Source organism: Oncorhynchus masou, chromosome 24, assembly GCF_036934945.1.
Source record: "Oncorhynchus masou masou isolate Uvic2021 chromosome 24, UVic_Omas_1.1, whole genome shotgun sequence".
In the NCBI taxonomy this organism is placed as follows: Eukaryota; Metazoa; Chordata; class Actinopteri; order Salmoniformes; family Salmonidae; genus Oncorhynchus; species Oncorhynchus masou.
Window position 1 is genome coordinate 90,111,142 of NC_088235.1, and position 17,602 is coordinate 90,128,743.

Consider the following 17,602-nt stretch of genomic DNA (forward strand, 5'->3'; position numbering starts at 1 on the left):
TTCCCATAGGGCGGTGTACAATTGGCCCAGCGTGGTTAGGGTTTGGCCGGAGTAGGCCGTCATTGTTAATAAGAATTTGTTCTTTACGGACTTACCTAGTTAAATAAAAAATGCACATACAAGCTGTCAGAAGTGCTTCTACAAAGTATTGGCTCAGTAAATACTTTAGTAAATGTCATTTTCAATAAAATTTTATTAAAACGTGTCCAGTTTGTCATTACAGGGTATTGTGTCAAATAGTAGACCCAGAGTAGCCAAGGGAGGTGATAGGTGGAAATGGGGAGGATACTAAGTAATACTTTAATATATTACAGATGCAGGATTTCAGGATACATGGCTTGTCTCAAACAGTTGTCAATAACAGCAACATTAAGAATATGAAAACTCACACAAATGACAGAAGACAGCAAGTCTAAAGCTCAGCCCCTCAATAGGGTTACTACTGCAGCTAATACTAGGCCTAAATAATAAAACATATATTGGGATTACCCTTTTTTCCAGTTTTAAACAGAGGAAAGAGTGGAAGGAAAGAGAGTCTACAACATCCTAAATCAACTGCCTGTACGTACATGATGCAACAAACTGCTATGGCGCACAAGGTAAATTGATGTTCAAGCGGAGAGAAAAGGAAAGCATTTATCGCGATACACCTCAACTCCGCCCACACGTACTAACCGATGAGAATGAGCATTTAATGACAACGACTTTACTTTGTTAATTAGACCAGGTAAAACGATGGAAACTATGATTGAAGTTATTTGCATTCATTAGTTTAAATGACCACATTTGATCGTTTACAAGACAGTGCAACATCTAATACAGTGGTGTAAAACTCATTCCATGGAGGGCCTAGTGTCTGCAGGTGTTGGGTTTTTTCATTCAATTAAGCCCTAGACAACCAGGTGAGGGGAGTTCCTTACTAATTAGTGACCTTAATTCATCAATGAAGTACAATGGAGGAGCGAAAACCCGCTGCCACCTGGCCGGCCCTCCATGGCATGAGTTTGACACCTGTGATCTAACAGAACGTGATTAGATCTTATCCAGGGAGACAAAGCATGGGTGAACTACACGCTTGTTATCTAACGCAGCACACCTGGCTTAAACCTGAACAACCAACTCAGTAGCAAACAATTAAGGGCAGGAACAGCTACACTGGTAGATAGCTATGCATGGCAATGGACTAGTGCATGTTACATGGCAATGGACTAGTGCACGTTACATAAACCCCACTTTAAGCATTTTAGATAATATCAACTGAAGACCTTTAAAATGGTGATGTCAGTCTAAGGCTGTCTGACCATAATACTTGTTTTGATTTAAATCCATTTTGAATTCTGGCTGTAACACAAAATGTGGAATATGTCATGGGATAGGAATACTTTCTGAAGGCACTCTATGTACATATCTACCTTGTACCCCGGCACATCGACTCGCTACTGGTACCCAGTGTATGTAGCCAAGTTATCATTACTTATTGTGTATTTATTACTTTTATCTTTCTCTGCATTGTTGAGAAGGACCTGAAAGTAAGCGTTTCACTGTTAGTGTACACTTTTTACAAAGCATGCAAAAAATATTTTTTATTTCTGTAGTTGTTTAGGGCTCTAGATGGGTTCTGAGTGTGGGTTTGGTTGGTTAGGTTACAGTGGTAGTCTCTGTGTGTGTGGATGGTCAGGACTACTACCCCCCCCCCATCTGAAATACCTACTGCAGCTCTCATCCTCCACATAACCTGTCCTGCCAGTCACATGCTGTTAAAGGTCCCCAAAGCACACACACATCCCTGGGCTCCTCTTTTCAGTAATCTGCAGCTAGCAACTGGAACAAGCTGCAAAAATCACTCAAACTGGACAATTTTATCTCCATCTCTTCACTCAATCACAGACACTTACTGACAGTTGTGGCTACTTCTAGTGATGTATTGTCTTGACCTACTTGCCCAATAATGTTTGAACCATGTTTTTTGTAGCAACCATGTCATGTGTTACTGCTATGCTATGTCACCTTAGGTCTTTATGTGGTGTTGTCTCTTGTCCTATATGTTTAATCCCAGCACCCATAGGCCGTCATTGTAAATAAGAATTTGTTCTTAACTGACTTACCTCGTTAAATAAAATAAATACAAATAGGGGGGGTTATCTGTGTTAATTAGGTTCCGGGGCATGTTTCTGTGTAAATGTCACGTGAATCAATAATGTTCTCTGGGAGATTACACTGTCTCTGATCAATAAAATGTACCCCGAATCTTACAAACACACACACAGGATTGCAGTATGAACATGGAGTACCGCTGCCATCTGCTGGTGAAATGACATCAGTTTCTTTGATAAATGTATTTTCAGTTCAAAGTTACTGTTTTTAAATGATACATTTTACACAAGCTACAATAACATGTATGACGATCTTAAGAGACAGTAGTATTCACACAAAACAAAGGTAATTGTCATGTTAATTCAGTAATTCGGTGATGCCAGCAGCACAGGAAAACATTTAAAGAAGCTAATGTCCTTCAGTCAAAGTGAATTTGGTTGTCATCTGTGTAACTAACTTCTAGGTTAGGAGGGTGGTGATTCTACAGTAGTGTGCACCCAGCAGGGGACAATTCAGGAAGTGAATAGCAATTTTGACAGGACTGACAGTGACCTGGAATGTTAACAGGAATATGGACACAAACTACCCAAAGCGCCATCGACACCTGGTATTAAGATGCAACTTAAATGATCCAACCAAAATGATAATGCTAGGTGTAACATCTGGGATATTCCTCCGACCAACCCCAGGCTGCCCCATTCCTCTCTATATCAGGCTGATGTAAAGGTGTGGGTCTGCTTCCTCAGATTGTATATGTTAGGTTTGGTTTACAGCTTGGGTGAAGGAGGACCAGTAACCCCTCTTCCTCCTTCCATAATCCTCATCGCTTCTCCAGTTTTTTGAACTTGGCCTCTGCAGAGACAGAAAAAGAGATGAACTCACTCACCTTCCTGCAGTTCGTCACACACAGGAGAAGTGTATTTTTAGCTGTTGATTTGGGACAGTGTGCTAGCGCTCTCTGCTGTTGGAGCTCAGGGTGGAGAGGTAAACTCAAATAGCAGAGGTCGCGCTCAGGCTGTCCTAAATCAAATCCCTAACATTAATGTTGAGCTGAACACTGGATCATGGCTATTATTAGTACATCTGCAATAGAGACTAATAAAGATGTCCTAGAAACTCAGAATGAAAATACAGATATTTATTTCTATCGACCACTTCAGTCAGTCTGGTGAAGGTTACACACGAACTCAGTAGTCTCTTCTCCCCTTACAGCCCTGGTATAAATATAGACCTGCAATATGACAATATGGCCTGTCTCTCACACAGCCGTGTGTGTGTGTTACCCAGCTTCTTGGAGTAGGTGTCCAGTTTGTAAGCAGCCTGCTCCAGAGAAGACACTTGCTCCTCTATTTGATTTATCTGGTCTAAGTAGGGCTGCAGGCTGGCGTCTGCAACACACACAATACACAACTCTTAAAAAGTCAGCTAAATTAAGGTCTTTGTTTTCATAAAGACCAATGAGAATATCGTCCCTGTCACATCTGAAGGACTAATAAACATACACTTATGGTTGAGGTCCTGCAAGTTCCTGCTGATGTTGATGCTGATGTCTTTCATCTCCATGTACTTCAGACTTGTCAGCTTGTTCATGTTCTCCAGTAGATGGTAGTCCTCACAGGTGCCTGGGTATAGGAAAACGGGAGCATGAGAATGACATTCTCTCCACAACAAGAGATTCTTATGACAGTTGTTGTTATCCCGAAGACAAGACAGTATATAGTATGTGACTATATAGGCCTGTATAGACAACAAATGGAGACAGACAGATATTCAGACCAGTGAGTTCTCCTTGTAGGAAGACAGCCATCTTATCGAACATGTCTGTACAGAGTTCATTGATGTCTGGCTCTACGGCCTCCTCTGCAGTCTCCACCCCACCGTCACCTACACACAGACGTATAGTAGTTACACCATTTTAATTTCTGAGAAACATCCCACCTTGTGATGTTGCTGGCCACTCCCTCAGATTTGAACCAACAGGTCTCTAAGTTCTCCAAGGAGGAAGGATGAATTTGCCACTCCCTTAGTATGGCTACTGCATTCTAATGTGTTGATACTAACACCAAATTCATCGCAGCAGATAGCTCTGTGACCATTTATCTATAACATAGTTAGATGGCTAAGTAGCTAATCTTCTTCCTTTCAGTAACTAAAACAGCGCATCAACTTGCAGTTAGGACTGGTCTTTTCGTTCATTTGAGGGCAAATTTGCTCTTGAAGCCAAAACAGCCAACTCAATCTTTAAACGTGAATCAATTAAATAGTACGCTTCTCGAAATATAAATCCCTCTTTCATATCACATCAAAAAGTAAATGCAAAAACACAATTCAGACCGAGCGTATGTGCTCTTAGCGAAGACCCCTAAATCCAATTACGTATGTGTAATGGAACTGAGAGTTATGAACAAGGGCTAGCTAGCAAGCACCACTCACTGCTGTTGATGGGCTTCTTGGGCGCCGCAGTCACAACCTCCTGGCCCTCAGAGGCAGTCTCGCCAGGCTCTCCCCGGGGTTCTGAGCTCCCTCCCAGGCTGAGGACGGTGGGATGGGCCAAGGAAACTCTTGAGATGCAGTCCATCTCAGCAGCCTCCTCTCCCGTGGCCGCCATTTTGCATCTACTACAGTCACATGATACAGAGCTTCACGTGACATTGATTCTTTTCCTCCCCCTACAATTCCAAATTCGAGCCACACCCTTTTCCTTGACAGGTGCTTTACCACCACACAAACAATAATACCATGATTAATGTAGCTATAGTGTTCCTATTCATATTGATTGATCGTTTTAAGATTGTTCGAGTGTAACGTTAGTGAGCTCGAGTTTCCATGCTGTTTTGCCTGTAATCATTTTGCATTGTTAACACTTCGAATCATGTTAGTTTGACAAGTGTTTGCAGAGTTAGTCAACCTTACGTTATATGTTTTGGGCTAAAAAGGGGGAAAGAGGGCTCCTCTGTCCTTGTAATGGGTGGGTCAGGGTGGTGACGCTCTACACAGGAAGCGTCCAGTGAACCATCGTGACAGCCTGTGTGTGACTGTAAACATGGCGCCGTGCACGGTTACAGGGCTGTGCTGTTTTACACCCCGTTTCTAGCTAGCCTGAGACGCACACAACCTAACTATGGAGACAGAAGAGGAGCAACACATGACGACCCTCCTCTGCATGGGTTTCCCAGATCCTGTGGCTATACGCAAGGCGCTACGCCTGGCGAAAAACGACATCAACGAGGCTGTGGCGCTCCTGACCAACGAAAGCCCCGGGCTTGGGTATGGATATGAGCCGATGGAGAGTGGCCCTGCCCCGGGCCCATGCGGAGACGGGGAGACCACCGGGCGGACTGGGACTGGAGGGTTCGACCCACCCCCCGCTTACCACGATGTGGTGGAGAGCGAGGTAAGGCTGAGGATGGTAACTCGCTGGCTACGTTAGTTAGCGAGAACACCAAGCTAGTTAGCATCAAAGCTACTAGCTAGCGATGCCGGCTAAATGGGGAGAAAGGGCTCGCTCATAGCATTCCATAGCGCGCTATACTCATGCCTTGCTGTCAAAATAGGGAGGGAAAACCCGCGGCATGCGGGACGTAATTTCTCAATCTCGGGCTACAAAATTCGACAGACCTCGGCTAGCTGAGTTGCAAATTCAGTACTTTGATGATCAATATTGAAAATGGGTGCACTAGCCAACATCAGGAACGTAGATTTGCCTAGCTTGTTGGTATGTAGCTAGCTAGTCCAACGCTTGGGGGAGGGGATATGGTCGTTGCGCGAATCTACATTGGGCAAACCAGCGGGTTAGTTTACTTTAAACAACTAGTTAGTGTTTTGCAATAGTTGCCGATAAAGGTCTGCAGAGAGTGAATGTGGTGATCTCTGCACTCTTGGGAAAATGCACGTCTGCATACAGCTAAGCAGATTGTAATGGAGCTACGCTAGTTGGATATATAGCTGTACTAGTGGAGTGAGACGGTGCGATTTCGTAACCGCCTGTGGCTAACCTGATATGGCCATTTTGAGCTAAACATTTTATAATCAAAGCTCTTTAAATGGTTTGTAGTTGACTGACAACTTGATATCTCACATACCCGTTAGAACCACAAGTTTAAAATGTCTGAACATCAGCTTGCCAGAAGATACCGACCCTACCTTTACGCTAGTTTACAATGAGCACTGGTGTTGGAACACAGTCATGGTTACATTAAAGCGGAACTGACAGCGTTTTAGCAACATTAAAACTCATACCATATGTTAATATAACCCCCCCCCCCCCCCAGGAAGAATATGACCCCCCTTTTTTACATTTAAAAAAAATTCTGACAAGTGACAACTTGAAAATGACCATATCTAAGTGTTCATATATTCATAGAATGTTTGGGAATCAAATATAGTAAGACGTTTGTGAAAATTATATAGCAATATAGAATGGGAATGCGGCTGTGCATTTGTACAATTAATTAATAAAAACATCTGTCTTGTCCAGGACCAGAGTTTACGTAGACCGGTGCATCATAACCAATCAGAGCTACAAGTAGGCCCATATGCAAATAAACCATTTGCCAAACAGGCCTGCCATCATTCACTTTGAACTGGACTGTCTTCACATGAAGTTACAACAGCACGATTATAGATTAGAACGCATTTGCCAAAAGCCACCTAAATGAATTTCTGCAAATACGTAAATAACACAGGAGTCCTCTTGGGAACTTCAGAGTCCTATTGATCAAACCATGAAAAGGTAGGATCTCTCCCTCAGTTGCCTATGCACATAAACAACAACAAGATCAAAACTAATGATAGCTAGAGCGAGAGGAGGTCAAATCTAATGAGGGAACATTGGATAAACCCTCAAACTTTTTCAGCTCGTTATCCCTCAAAATTGCACTGATTAACGATGGGGAATAGTAGCCTGCTCGTTCTTCTGCAGCGTGCCTACCAATGCATGCTTGTCCCAACCCACTTTGACAACTGAATGAGAACTTGCCTTCCCACCCATTTGATTGATGACAAATACATTTGATATGCTAACTGTGGATAAGTTGATCAAATTCAGCATAACTAGCTAGCAAAGTGATTCACATTTCTTGCTATCTAACCAAATGACACCTACAGCTCTAGCTATCGCCACCGAAAAACGATATTATATTAGGGGGAAAAAGTCGGTCACTCACCCACTCCGCCAATGACATGACATCCTCCCAGAAGCTCACTAGCTAACGTTAGGCTCTGTGTTTTTAGCTTGTTAAATAAGTAGCTAGCTACATAAATAAATACGGTAGCCCAGTGGTGTCAAACTCAATCAGCGCATGGGCCATATTTGACAAAAAAACATACAACTGCAACCCAAACTGGTCATTGTTTTATTAGAAAAAAATGTGTGGCATTTTAACATATTAATACAAAAGAAGAGAGAAATCATATTTGTCCAGCCTTTGCTGCTTTGCTTGCAGATGTGCATAATCAAAAAGTATTTCATAACTTAACCAAATAGCAAATGTACCTATAGGTTGTTGTAACATTTAAACGTAGTGTCAATATGTAACGACCCAACCATATTCACATAGAAATGTGAGTTATAGATCTAACATTCTACTTGAAAGGAAGTCTAAAAGGCGGTAGATCTGTTCTATTTTTGGTTATGGAAAATATATTTAGATGGTTCAATGATTTTCTACACAAGCTTAGTATAGTACTACGGGCTATAAACGGGACACACTAAAGCAGCGCAATTAAAGTTGAATTCACTGATGCGAGCGCATTAGGCTGTAATTTAGAAAGTAGATGAGTCAACTGTTGACTCATTTATACTCACTTGTTTGTCCTATTCGGCCCGCGATCCGTGTTTTTGACACATGCGCTAGTCTATTAGCCACTATATGAATGACTTGTGATTATTGCCCTTGCTAGTTTGATTGTATTGACATTCCCAGCCTTAGTTACAGTCGTCCGTTTTTGTTCAAAATATTGATTAATTGAAACCGTGCATCTCGAATGGGTGGAGGCAGCAAACCATGTACCAGGCCAGCTGTGATTTACAACGTGATAGCAATATTTTTTGGACTACCAAGAAATGTATTGGTGAATTATATTAACAACAATGCCTTACTGTACACCATGGAAGTTTGAGTGAAATCAAAGCTATTTTTTATCCTCTTATAAAGTTTGTTTTGAAGCATAAAGCATAAAATAAATATTTTTGACTGATGTTATGAATGACTGATTGTTTCATATCTGCAAAGTATTTAAAACGTTGTAATTTCCGCTTTAAATGCGTGGTTTATCCCATGTCTGCAGTGGCCATACAATGGCCATGTACCATCTCCACCCTGCACAGCCAGAAGAGGACTGGCCACCCCTCAGAGCCTGATTCCTCTAGGTTTCTTCCTAGGGTCCTGCCTTTCTAGGGAGTTTTCCTAGCCACCGTGCTTCTACATCTGCATTGCTTGCTGTTTGGGGTTTTAGGCTGTTTCTGAACAGCATTTTATGACATCTGCTAATGTAAAAAGTGCTTTATAAATATATTTTATTGGTACAGCATTTACTGTGATGGGTCCTCCACAGAAGTCAGAGCAGTCATACTTCTTGCGCTACGGGGAGCTGTCATACACATCCAATAAATTGGTCTGCACCGCACCACTCGTAGTGATTCAGGGCTAATCTCTACAACCATCCAGCTAATTACAAGCAAGTGGCGAGACGAAAAGACCTCTTCTGAGATGTTGGAGTCCCTTTCCCAGTGGTTAAAATAGGAGCTCAGCCAAGATGGCATGAAGTAAAAAGACAGCACTGTTTTCCCACCTGCCTCTCCATCCCAAGTCGCCCCATTTCCCCCCAGCAAAATTAGCCTACATTTAGGCTATTATTTATGTGTATTTCACACTGTCGAGGTAAACATCAGAATATAATGCTTGTATGGATGTCAACCTCAATACATGTTCATGTCAGCAATCAACTGCATTACAGTTAAAAACTACTTTGACTACCACACCGATTTAATGTATGCTAGCTATGCTACCAGCTTATACAAATGGGAGTCAGCATTTAGCAGTCACTTTTTCTAAACCTGAAAAGAGGCAACTTCTAAATGTTATGCAGTGATAACAGCCAAATATATCCAAATCAGTGGGCCTGTTACAATGCATTAATCATGACGAATTTGACAAATATCCACTTTGTTAGATCAGATTTGGTAAATGTTCTATCCCCACGGTCTACATTCCATTGACCTCTTTACCGCAACTATTCCCATTACCTCCAGATCTCTTTCCAGGAGTTCACTCATTTTCATGTCTTTAAAATCCCTACATGAGGTATCATAAAGATCTCTTGTTATTTGTGAACTTGTTATGATATCCTGTTGTCAAAGTTCTCCATGTTTGCTGTCAAGGAAGTGAGTTTGTGTTATATAGGATATACCGCCCCCACCTACCATCTACCAATCATGTCAATGCGGAGCTATACAGAACCCCCTCATTATTACAACATTTGGGAGGCGCACGGCATCATTTTGAGCTCATTTTGGCCTTCGCAAGCCTCTGGATGCTCCGCAATTGCATCACACCCTCCGTATGGAGCCTCCGGACTGCATTGCAGGATAAAACATAAATTGGCCTTTAGACACGGTGGAGCTGGCGCAAGATATGGGTTGGAAACTTACCTCAATGCAGGAATGGGATTAACCCAATATTGGATTAAAGGAGCCTAGTGTTACTCCTTAGACCATGTTCTGTTTGAAAGGGACGTTTCTCTGGAAGCCAAAACAGACAAATACTCAACGTAAATGTGAATAGATTCTCTATTATGGTTCTCGAGACAAATCCCTCTACTTTCATATCACATCAAAATGATTTGAAAACACACACTTACTGTGCACTGTTTTATGCCGTTTTAACACAGTTGCAGCCGACAGTATATTTCAGTGACAACAGGTTTGTGGCCTCCTTTTTGTTTCAGAGATGCAGATACAGGACCTTCAGAAAGTATTCATACTCTTGACTTATTCCACATTTTCCTGTGTTACAGCCTGAATTCCAAATGTATTCATATTTTTTTTTCCTACACGTTTTTAGAAATGTTGCTAATTTATTGAAAATGAAATACAGAAATATCTCATTTACGTAAGTATTCACAACCTTGAGTCAATACATGTTAGAATCACCTTTGGCAGCGACTACAGATATCAGTCTTTCTGGGTAAGTCTTTAAGAGCTTTGCACCTGGATTGTACAACATTTTTCAAGCTCTGTCAAGTTGGTTGTTGATCATTGTTAGACAGCTATTTTAAAATCTTGCCGTAGATTTTCAATTTGATTTAAGTCTAAACTGTAACTAGGCGACTTAGGAACATTCAATGTCATGTTTGGTAAACAACTCCAGTGTATATTTGACTTTGTGTTTTAGGTTATTGTCCTGCTGAAAGGGGAATTTTAGTGTCTGTTGGAAAGCAGACTGAACCAGGTTTTCCTCTAGGAATTTGCCTGTGCTTAGACCTAGCCCGTTTCCATTTATTCTTAAAATATACTCCCTCGTCCTTGCCGATGAAAAGCATACCCAAAAGTGGTACTCAGTGACACGTTCTGTTGGATTTTCCCCAAACATAGCACTTTGTATTCAGGACAAAAAGTAAATTTCTCTGCCACATTTTCTACAGTTTTACTTTAGTGCCTTTATTGCAAACAGAATTCGTAGGCTGTCAATGTAAATAAGAATTTGTTCTTAACTGACTTTCCTAGTTAAATAAAGGTTAAATAAATTAAATATTTTTATTCTGTACTAGCTTCCTTCTTTAACTCTGTCATTAGGTTACTATTGTGGAGTAACTACAATGTTGTTGATCCATCCTCAGTTTTCTCATATTACAGTAATTAAACTAAATGTTGTAAAGTCACCATTGGCCTTGTTGTGTAATCCCTGAGCGGTTTCTTTCCTCTCCGGCAACTGAGCTAGGAAAGACGTCTTTGTAGTGATTGGGTGTATTGATACATCATCCAAAGTGTAATTAGTAACTTCAACATGCTCAATTCAATGTCTGCTTTTTTTTACCCACATACCAATACGTGTTCTTTTTGCAAGGCGTTAGAAAACCTCCCTGATCTTTGTGGTTGAATCTGTTTGAAATTCACTGCTCGACTGTGTGGGGTACAGAGATGAGGTAGTCATTCAAAAATAATGTTAAAATAATGTTATGGGCTATTGGGTGTAGGCCAGTGACCAAATATCTCAATTTAATTCATTTTAAATTCAGGCTGTAACACAACAAAATGTGTAAAAGGTCAAGGGGAGTGAAGACTTTCTGAAGGCCCTGTATCTAATTGGCGCAGCTAGTCCACTCTGTCTCCACTCTGTCTCCACTCTGTCTCCACTCTGTCTCCACTCTGTCGCCTGTCTATAACATGGAAATATGGCCGTGTGGAAATACTAACCCTATAAAAGTGTGTAGCGATTGAACCTTTTTTTAGTTTTTAGAAAATTATTTCTCAGTGATATGAAAGGTAAAGTCCATATGCTTCCAAAACCGTACCGCAAGTGATGCTTGGCAATGTTCAGACAGTAGGGTCGGTATCTTCTGGAAAAGCACCAGCATAGCTCCAGTCTTAGCCAGCTAGCATCAAGTGTTTCCCGCCAGCTATTTTCTAAAAATTAACATTACAATGCCTGCAAAGACAACTAGCTATCTATGTCAGCGCTGTTCAATAAGCAGCTATCTAGTTAAAATACATGCTGATTCAACACATCACCATGCATTGATGAATCTCAATGGATCACTAGAGTTTTGCATCTAGTGCATTGATTCAGTATCATATAAAATATCACTGTTTCATCAATTATGACTTCATTTGATTGGTTGTTTGACACACTTGTCGTGTGATGAACTCAGATGGAGGACAGCTGTCAATCATGTACAGAATAGAGGGGGGGGGGGTGCTTCAACACTCAGTAAATGCCGTGCATAGAGAATGCACACCTGGAGATGCAGTTTTGCAAATAATTTTTTTTCCAAACTGGACTGTTGAAGGTGAATGCTATTGGCTCTCACTATTCCAGTTTGCTCAGATAATTGCTACTGAAGGAGTTAATGGCTCAGTAGACTATTGAAAGGAACGAGAGGAGAGGAAGCCACTGTAGTACAGATTAATCTAGGGGAGGATTGTTGAAGGACGAGGTGGAGAGGAAGCCTAATGTGTAGCGGACACCAGGTGTGTATCTCTTTAGGATTCGGGTGGGTACGTCTCTGTTCGCTACACACAGTAGATCATGTCAGATGTCTTCATCGCTGTGGGAAATGGTGTGTAGGGTGACGTTGCACACCAGGGTGTGTCTGGTGTTGTTGATTTAGTGGGATGTTGAGGTGCGCAAGACAAGCGGTCCCTAAGAAGAAACACGACACCGGGGTTGCATTCAGTAGGGCACAGTGTTGCAAAATGTTTTTAAATGTACCCCATTTTCCAGGAACAGTGCACTGTGACATCAAAGCAGCCTTGTTTTGTTTTTAAATTAAACGTGTCCATCCAGGTTAGAAGAATATTTCACATTCAGACCATTGTACCAGACACCCTCCCTCTATCCCATTCTTTCTCCTCCTTTCTCCTTCATCCTCTCCAGCTTGTTATGTGTCTCTGCTGTTTGTGCCTTAGGATGCATGTCACAGGTCTGTGGCCCTGCGTTCCCATCCTAATTATAGCTCTACACACACACACACACACACACACACACACACACACACACACACACACACACACACACACACACACACACACACACACACACACACACACACACACACACAGCCCTGCAGTCTCATATGCCAGACATACTAGGGGCTCAGTTACTTAGCTGCCCTGTGCAACACGCACACACACATAAAAACACACACACCGGAAAGACACAGACACCACACCCTGTCCCCCTGAGAGAAGCCCAGAGCTCCAGTCCTCCCCTTCTCCTCATGCAGGAAAACAACACTAGTCTTGTTATCATTACTGTGTTAATATGCCTAATGCTGACAGGAAACAGTGCTAACTGTCTATTGGATCAGCAGCAGCTAGTTACTACCTGGAGCTGTTTTTCTATCTATTAACCCAGATTAGTTTATTTCTAGACTAAAACATCATTCTATGGAGATTCTCCTATAAACATGCTTAGTGATCCTGGAGTTAACTCAGTCTGGGAAACTGTCTACTTGTTAAGCCACAGTTATTCTGTAAGTGGTAGGTCAACAGTTGTCCATACTGTCTTAACCTCAGAGGTATCTGATTGGACTGTGCTGTTCGGAGGTTTCTGATTGGTAGGTGCTTCCCAACCGTGGAATGTTTGCCTGTTGACCTTTGCGTCTTAGAGAAAAGCTCATCTCCATGACTCCCTCCATCCAGACTTTAACACTCCACTTCTTTCTATGAAGGAGGAGCGCTGAAACCTGACACTTCTTTCTCTCTCCTTCCATCCATCATATATTGGTATGCATTACTGAATGGGCAGAACACACACACACCCTCCTCCATCATCCTGTTGACACTGTCATAAAGCATCAGATGTACAGTAGAACTATAAAGTGTTTGTGTTTCAGAGGAATAATGATGAGAATGGGAACTGTTCTGGGGGCAGTATGGAGTTCCCCACCACTAACCTGTATGAACTGGAGAGCAGAGTGTTCACTGACCACTGGTCCATCCCCTACAAGAGAGAGGAGTCACTGGGCAAATGTCTGGTCGCAGCCACCTGCTTAGCCAAACACGGTAAGAGAGAGTGATTGTGTGGATTTTGTGTCATGTTGTCCCTGTTGAATGCTTTTCACACATTATTATTTTGCACCCAGTTGTCAAACAATAACTACAGTCTCTCTCGCTTTCTACTCCGCTCACTTTCTGTCTCTCAGGTCTGGCAGATGCAGATGAGAACTGTAAGCGGTTTATGGACCGGTGTATGCACGAGGCCTTTAAGAAGGTGAGTCGTGTGTGTGTGTGTGTGCATGCATGAGGACTTTAAGAAGGTGAGTCGTGTGTGTGTGCATGCATGAGACCTTTTAAGAAGGTGAGTCTTTTATGCAGAGACCTTTTAAGAAGGTGAGTCGTGTGTGTGTGTGTATGCACGAGGCCTTTAAGAAGGTGAGTCGTGTGTGTGTGCACGAGTCCTTTAAGAAGGTGAGTCGTGTGTGTGTGCACGAGTCCTTTAAGAAGGTGAGTCGTGTGTGTGTGTATGCACGAGGCCTTTAAGAAGGTGAGTCGTGTGTGTGTGCACGAGTCCTTTAAGAAGGTGAGTCGTGTGTGTGTGCACGAGTCCTTTAAGAAGGTGAGTTGTGTGTGTGTGTGTGTGCATGCACGAGGCCTTTAAGAAGGTGAGTCGTGTGTGTGCGCACGAGTCCTTTAAGAAGGTGAGTCGTGTGTGTGTGTGTGTGCACGAGTCCTTTAAGAAGGTGAGTCGTGTGTGTGTGCACGAGTCCTTTAAGAAGGTGAGTTGTGTGTGTGTGTGTGTGTGCACGGGTCCTTTAAGAAGGTGAGTCGTGTGTGTGCGCACGAGTCCTTTAAGAAGGTGAGTTGTGTGTGTGCGCACGAGTCCTTTAAGAAGGTGAGTCGTGTGTGTGCGCACGAGTCCTTTAAGAAGGTGAGTTGTGTGTGTGTGTGCACGAGTCCTTTAAGAAGGTGAGTCGTGTGTGTGTGCACGAGTCCTTTAAGAAGGTGAGTTGTGTGTGTGTGTGTGCACGAGTCCTTTAAGAAGGTGAGTCGTGTGTGTGCGCACGAGTCCTTTAAGAAGGTGAGTCGTGTGTGTGTGCATGCATGAACCTTTAAGAAGACGAGGCGTGTGTGTGTGTGTGTGTGTGTGTGTGTGTGTGTGTAAACATAACACTTATGAGTGAGCGCTGTATAACCTGTTTATAACACCAGTTTCAAGAAAGAAATACTTTTTTTAACAGGACTGTTTAGTGTAATTTTGCCGCTTTCACTAACTACTTCCTCCCGCCCTCGCTCTCTCCCTTCTTGTAGCTCCTGACCAGTAGTGCTGTCCATAAGTGGGGGACAGAGATCCATGAGGGGATCTATAACATGTTGATGTTACTGGTGGAACTGGTGGCTGAGAGGGTCAAACAGGAACCCATACCCGTTGGGCTAATGGGAGTACTGGCTATGGTGGGTATACAAACACCTGTTACATATAGTACACACATGCTACTCCATCACATCACACCACCCTTACAAAGGATAACCTCTCTGTCTCTGTCTTTTTGTGTAGGCCTTTAACCCAGACAACGAGTACCACTTTAAGAACCGTATGAAGGCGTGTCAGAGGAACTGGAGCGAGGTGTTTGGAGAGGAAGCCATGTTCGCTGTTTCGCCTAGCAACAACTACCAGAAGGTGAGGTCACATGGTTGTTGCTCTAGGACAAAAACATGACTGACTGATCACCTATGTATGTGTGCCTTTGTTTCTACAGGAGCCTCATGGCTGGCTGGTAGACTTGGTCAATCTGGTAAGCCCACACACTACACACACATATCGGTGATAGTTCAGTGTTGTTGCTGTATTTAGTGATGTGACTGTGTTTCTCTCTTCATGTCCTGTTTTTCTTGCTCTCTCTCTAGTTTGGAGAGATGGGAGGGTTCACTGCTATCCAGGCTAAACTCAATACAGAGGAGATAGAGATTGGGGTAAGGACACACACACACACAGTCCTGAAGCCTCGCTCAGATAAATGCTCCGTTGTGTGCCTACTCTTAGGCCTCCTTGTGTGAATTGCTCCTTTTGAGGATCCTAACCGGAACCACAAACACATTTGATCCCTCTCACAGCCCAGATGATCTCCACCATTAGCATGTTAATCTCTCTCTGGCACTGGAAAATGCAGCTGCCCAAGCTCCCCACCCCCTCGCCCGTGGGAGACGACCAGTCTGGTTTTTGAGAGTATGTGTGTATGTAACTGTGTGTGTCTCTGCAGTGTGTGTCTGCTCTGGTCCAGCCTCTAGCTGTGTGTGCAGAATACCTCAACTCCAGCCTTGTGCAGGTAACATCTTTTCCTCCAACATGCGTCAAACGTTACATCCTCAGCATTGTTGATTAGTTAATGAGGCAAATAATTACGTTTGTGTTTGTAGCCCATGTTGGATCCTGTTATCCATAAGATGATCACCTACGTTCAGAACCTTGAGGAGAAAGATCTCAAAGACAAGGTACCACAATACCCCCTGCTCTATATACCCACAATGCCCTGTTCTACATACCCTGGAAAGCTCCCGGAAACTTTAGAAATATAAGTGTCCAACGTCCAAAATCGTTCATTATATGCGTCTGAAGCAACTCTTTGTTTCCCAGACTGACTGTTCAGAGTTTCCTATGAACGCAGTGTAAGGTGATGGCTCATCATTTATATTCCCCTCACCTCCTGTAGAGGCTGGTGAGCATCCCAGAGCTGCTGTCGGCCATCAAGCTGCTGTGTATGAGGTTCCAGACTGCCCTGGTAACTGTTGTGGATGACCTACGCCTGGACACTCTGCTACGCATGTTGAAGACTCCTCACTTTTCCACCAAAATGAACTCCCTCAAAGAGGTGAGAGGTCAGGGGTTACAATGTCAAGAGTTAGAGGTCAAACCGCTCTCCTTATTATTATGTTACTCTGCATGTGGATGTTTCTTGTTATATAAACTGTATAAAATGTGTTTGTGTGTCTAGGTGACTAAGCTGATCGAGGAGAGTACTGTGTCTAAGACGGTGAAGAATGCCATTGACACAGACAGACTGCTGGACTGGCTGGTGGAAAACTCTGTCCTCTCAATAGCACTGGAGGGTAAAGACGATGTTAATGTTAACAATGGAACAACATAATATTACTAGTTCTGTTATTATCTTGACTAGTGATTCCATGTAACATAGACCAGTAATATAACTGGAGTGTGTATTCCAGGTAACATAGACCAGTAATATAACTGTGGAGTGTGTATTCCAGGTAACATAGACCAGTAATATAACTGGAGTGTGTATTCCAGGTAACATAGACCAGTAATATAACTGGAGTGTGTATTCCAGGTAACATAGACCAGTAATATAACTGGAGTGTGTATTCCAGGTAACATAGACCAGTAATATAACTGGAGTGTGTATTCCAGGTAACATAGACCAGTAATATAACTGGAGTGTGTATTCCAGGTAACATAGACCAGTAATATAACTGGAGTGTGTATTCCAGGTAACATAGACTAGTAATATAACTGGAGTGTGTATTCCAGGTAACATAGACCAGTAATATAACTGGAGGTTGTATTCCAGGTAACATAGACCAGTAATATAACTGGAGGTTGTATTCCAGGTAACATAGACCAGTAATATAACTGGAGTGTGTATTCCAGGTAACATAGACCAGTAATATAACTGGAGTGTGTATTCCAGGTAACATAGACTAGTAATATAACTGTGGAGTGTGTATTCCAGGTAACATAGACCAGTAATATAACTGGAGTGTGTATTCCAGGTAACATAGACCAGTAATATAACTGGAGTGTGTATTCCAGGTAACATAGACTAGTAATAT

General features: G+C 42.6%; 2 protein-coding genes across 7 annotated transcripts in view; one reads left to right on the top strand and one right to left on the bottom strand.

Annotated features, from left to right (window-relative positions):
- Positions 1-281: 281 nt before the first annotated feature.
- On the bottom strand, positions 282-7,281 carry LOC135512977 (biogenesis of lysosome-related organelles complex-1 subunit 2-like). Of its 3 annotated transcripts, none has more exons than XM_064935547.1 (6): positions 7,260-7,279; positions 4,528-4,712; positions 3,859-3,978; positions 3,597-3,716; positions 3,378-3,482; positions 282-2,946 (listed from the first exon to the last, which is right to left on the bottom strand). In XM_064935547.1, the coding sequence occupies exons 2-6, from the start codon at positions 4,700-4,702 to the stop codon at positions 2,915-2,917; spliced, it is 552 nt and encodes a 183-aa protein (XP_064791619.1). In that variant the 5' UTR covers positions 4,703-4,712; positions 7,260-7,279; the 3' UTR covers positions 282-2,914. The 3 variants fall into 3 exon arrangements, with proteins under 3 accessions (XP_064791619.1, XP_064791620.1, XP_064791621.1); XM_064935548.1 differs by having other exon boundaries at positions 3,871-3,978; positions 7,260-7,276; XM_064935549.1 differs by lacking the exon at positions 3,859-3,978 and having other exon boundaries at positions 7,260-7,281.
- LOC135512976 (ubiquitin carboxyl-terminal hydrolase 24-like) overlaps positions 5,059-17,602 on the top strand; it is a 48,871-nt gene continuing 36,327 nt past the window's right edge. For 3 of the 4 annotated variants that reach the window (XM_064935543.1, XM_064935544.1, XM_064935545.1), the window contains exons 1-11: positions 5,066-5,488; positions 13,651-13,819; positions 13,960-14,027; positions 15,065-15,208; positions 15,312-15,434; positions 15,514-15,549; positions 15,662-15,727; positions 16,015-16,080; positions 16,172-16,246; positions 16,465-16,623; positions 16,747-16,861. In XM_064935543.1, coding sequence (XP_064791615.1) covers positions 5,216-5,488; positions 13,651-13,819; positions 13,960-14,027; positions 15,065-15,208; positions 15,312-15,434; positions 15,514-15,549; positions 15,662-15,727; positions 16,015-16,080; positions 16,172-16,246; positions 16,465-16,623; positions 16,747-16,861 — 1,294 coding nt within the window. In that variant the 5' untranslated portion in view covers positions 5,066-5,215. Of the gene's footprint in view, positions 5,489-13,650; positions 13,820-13,959; positions 14,028-15,064; positions 15,209-15,311; positions 15,435-15,513; positions 15,550-15,661; positions 15,728-16,014; positions 16,081-16,171; positions 16,247-16,464; positions 16,624-16,746; positions 16,862-17,602 lie in introns of all 4 variants that reach the window. The other variant, XM_064935546.1, reaches the window with a different exon arrangement.

Coding starts and splice junctions, on each gene's coding strand:
- LOC135512977 (XM_064935547.1), bottom strand. CDS start 4,702: ATGGCGGCCACGGGAGAGGAGGCTGCTGAGATGGACTGCATCTCAAGA. Junction 3,717..3,858: donor ACTCACTGGTCTGAATATCT/GTCTGTCTCCAT, acceptor TCCTATACCCAG/GCACCTGTGAGGACTACCAT. Junction 2,947..3,377: donor CACCTACTCCAAGAAGCTGG/GTAACACACACA, acceptor CTGTCTCTGCAG/AGGCCAAGTTCAAAAAACTG.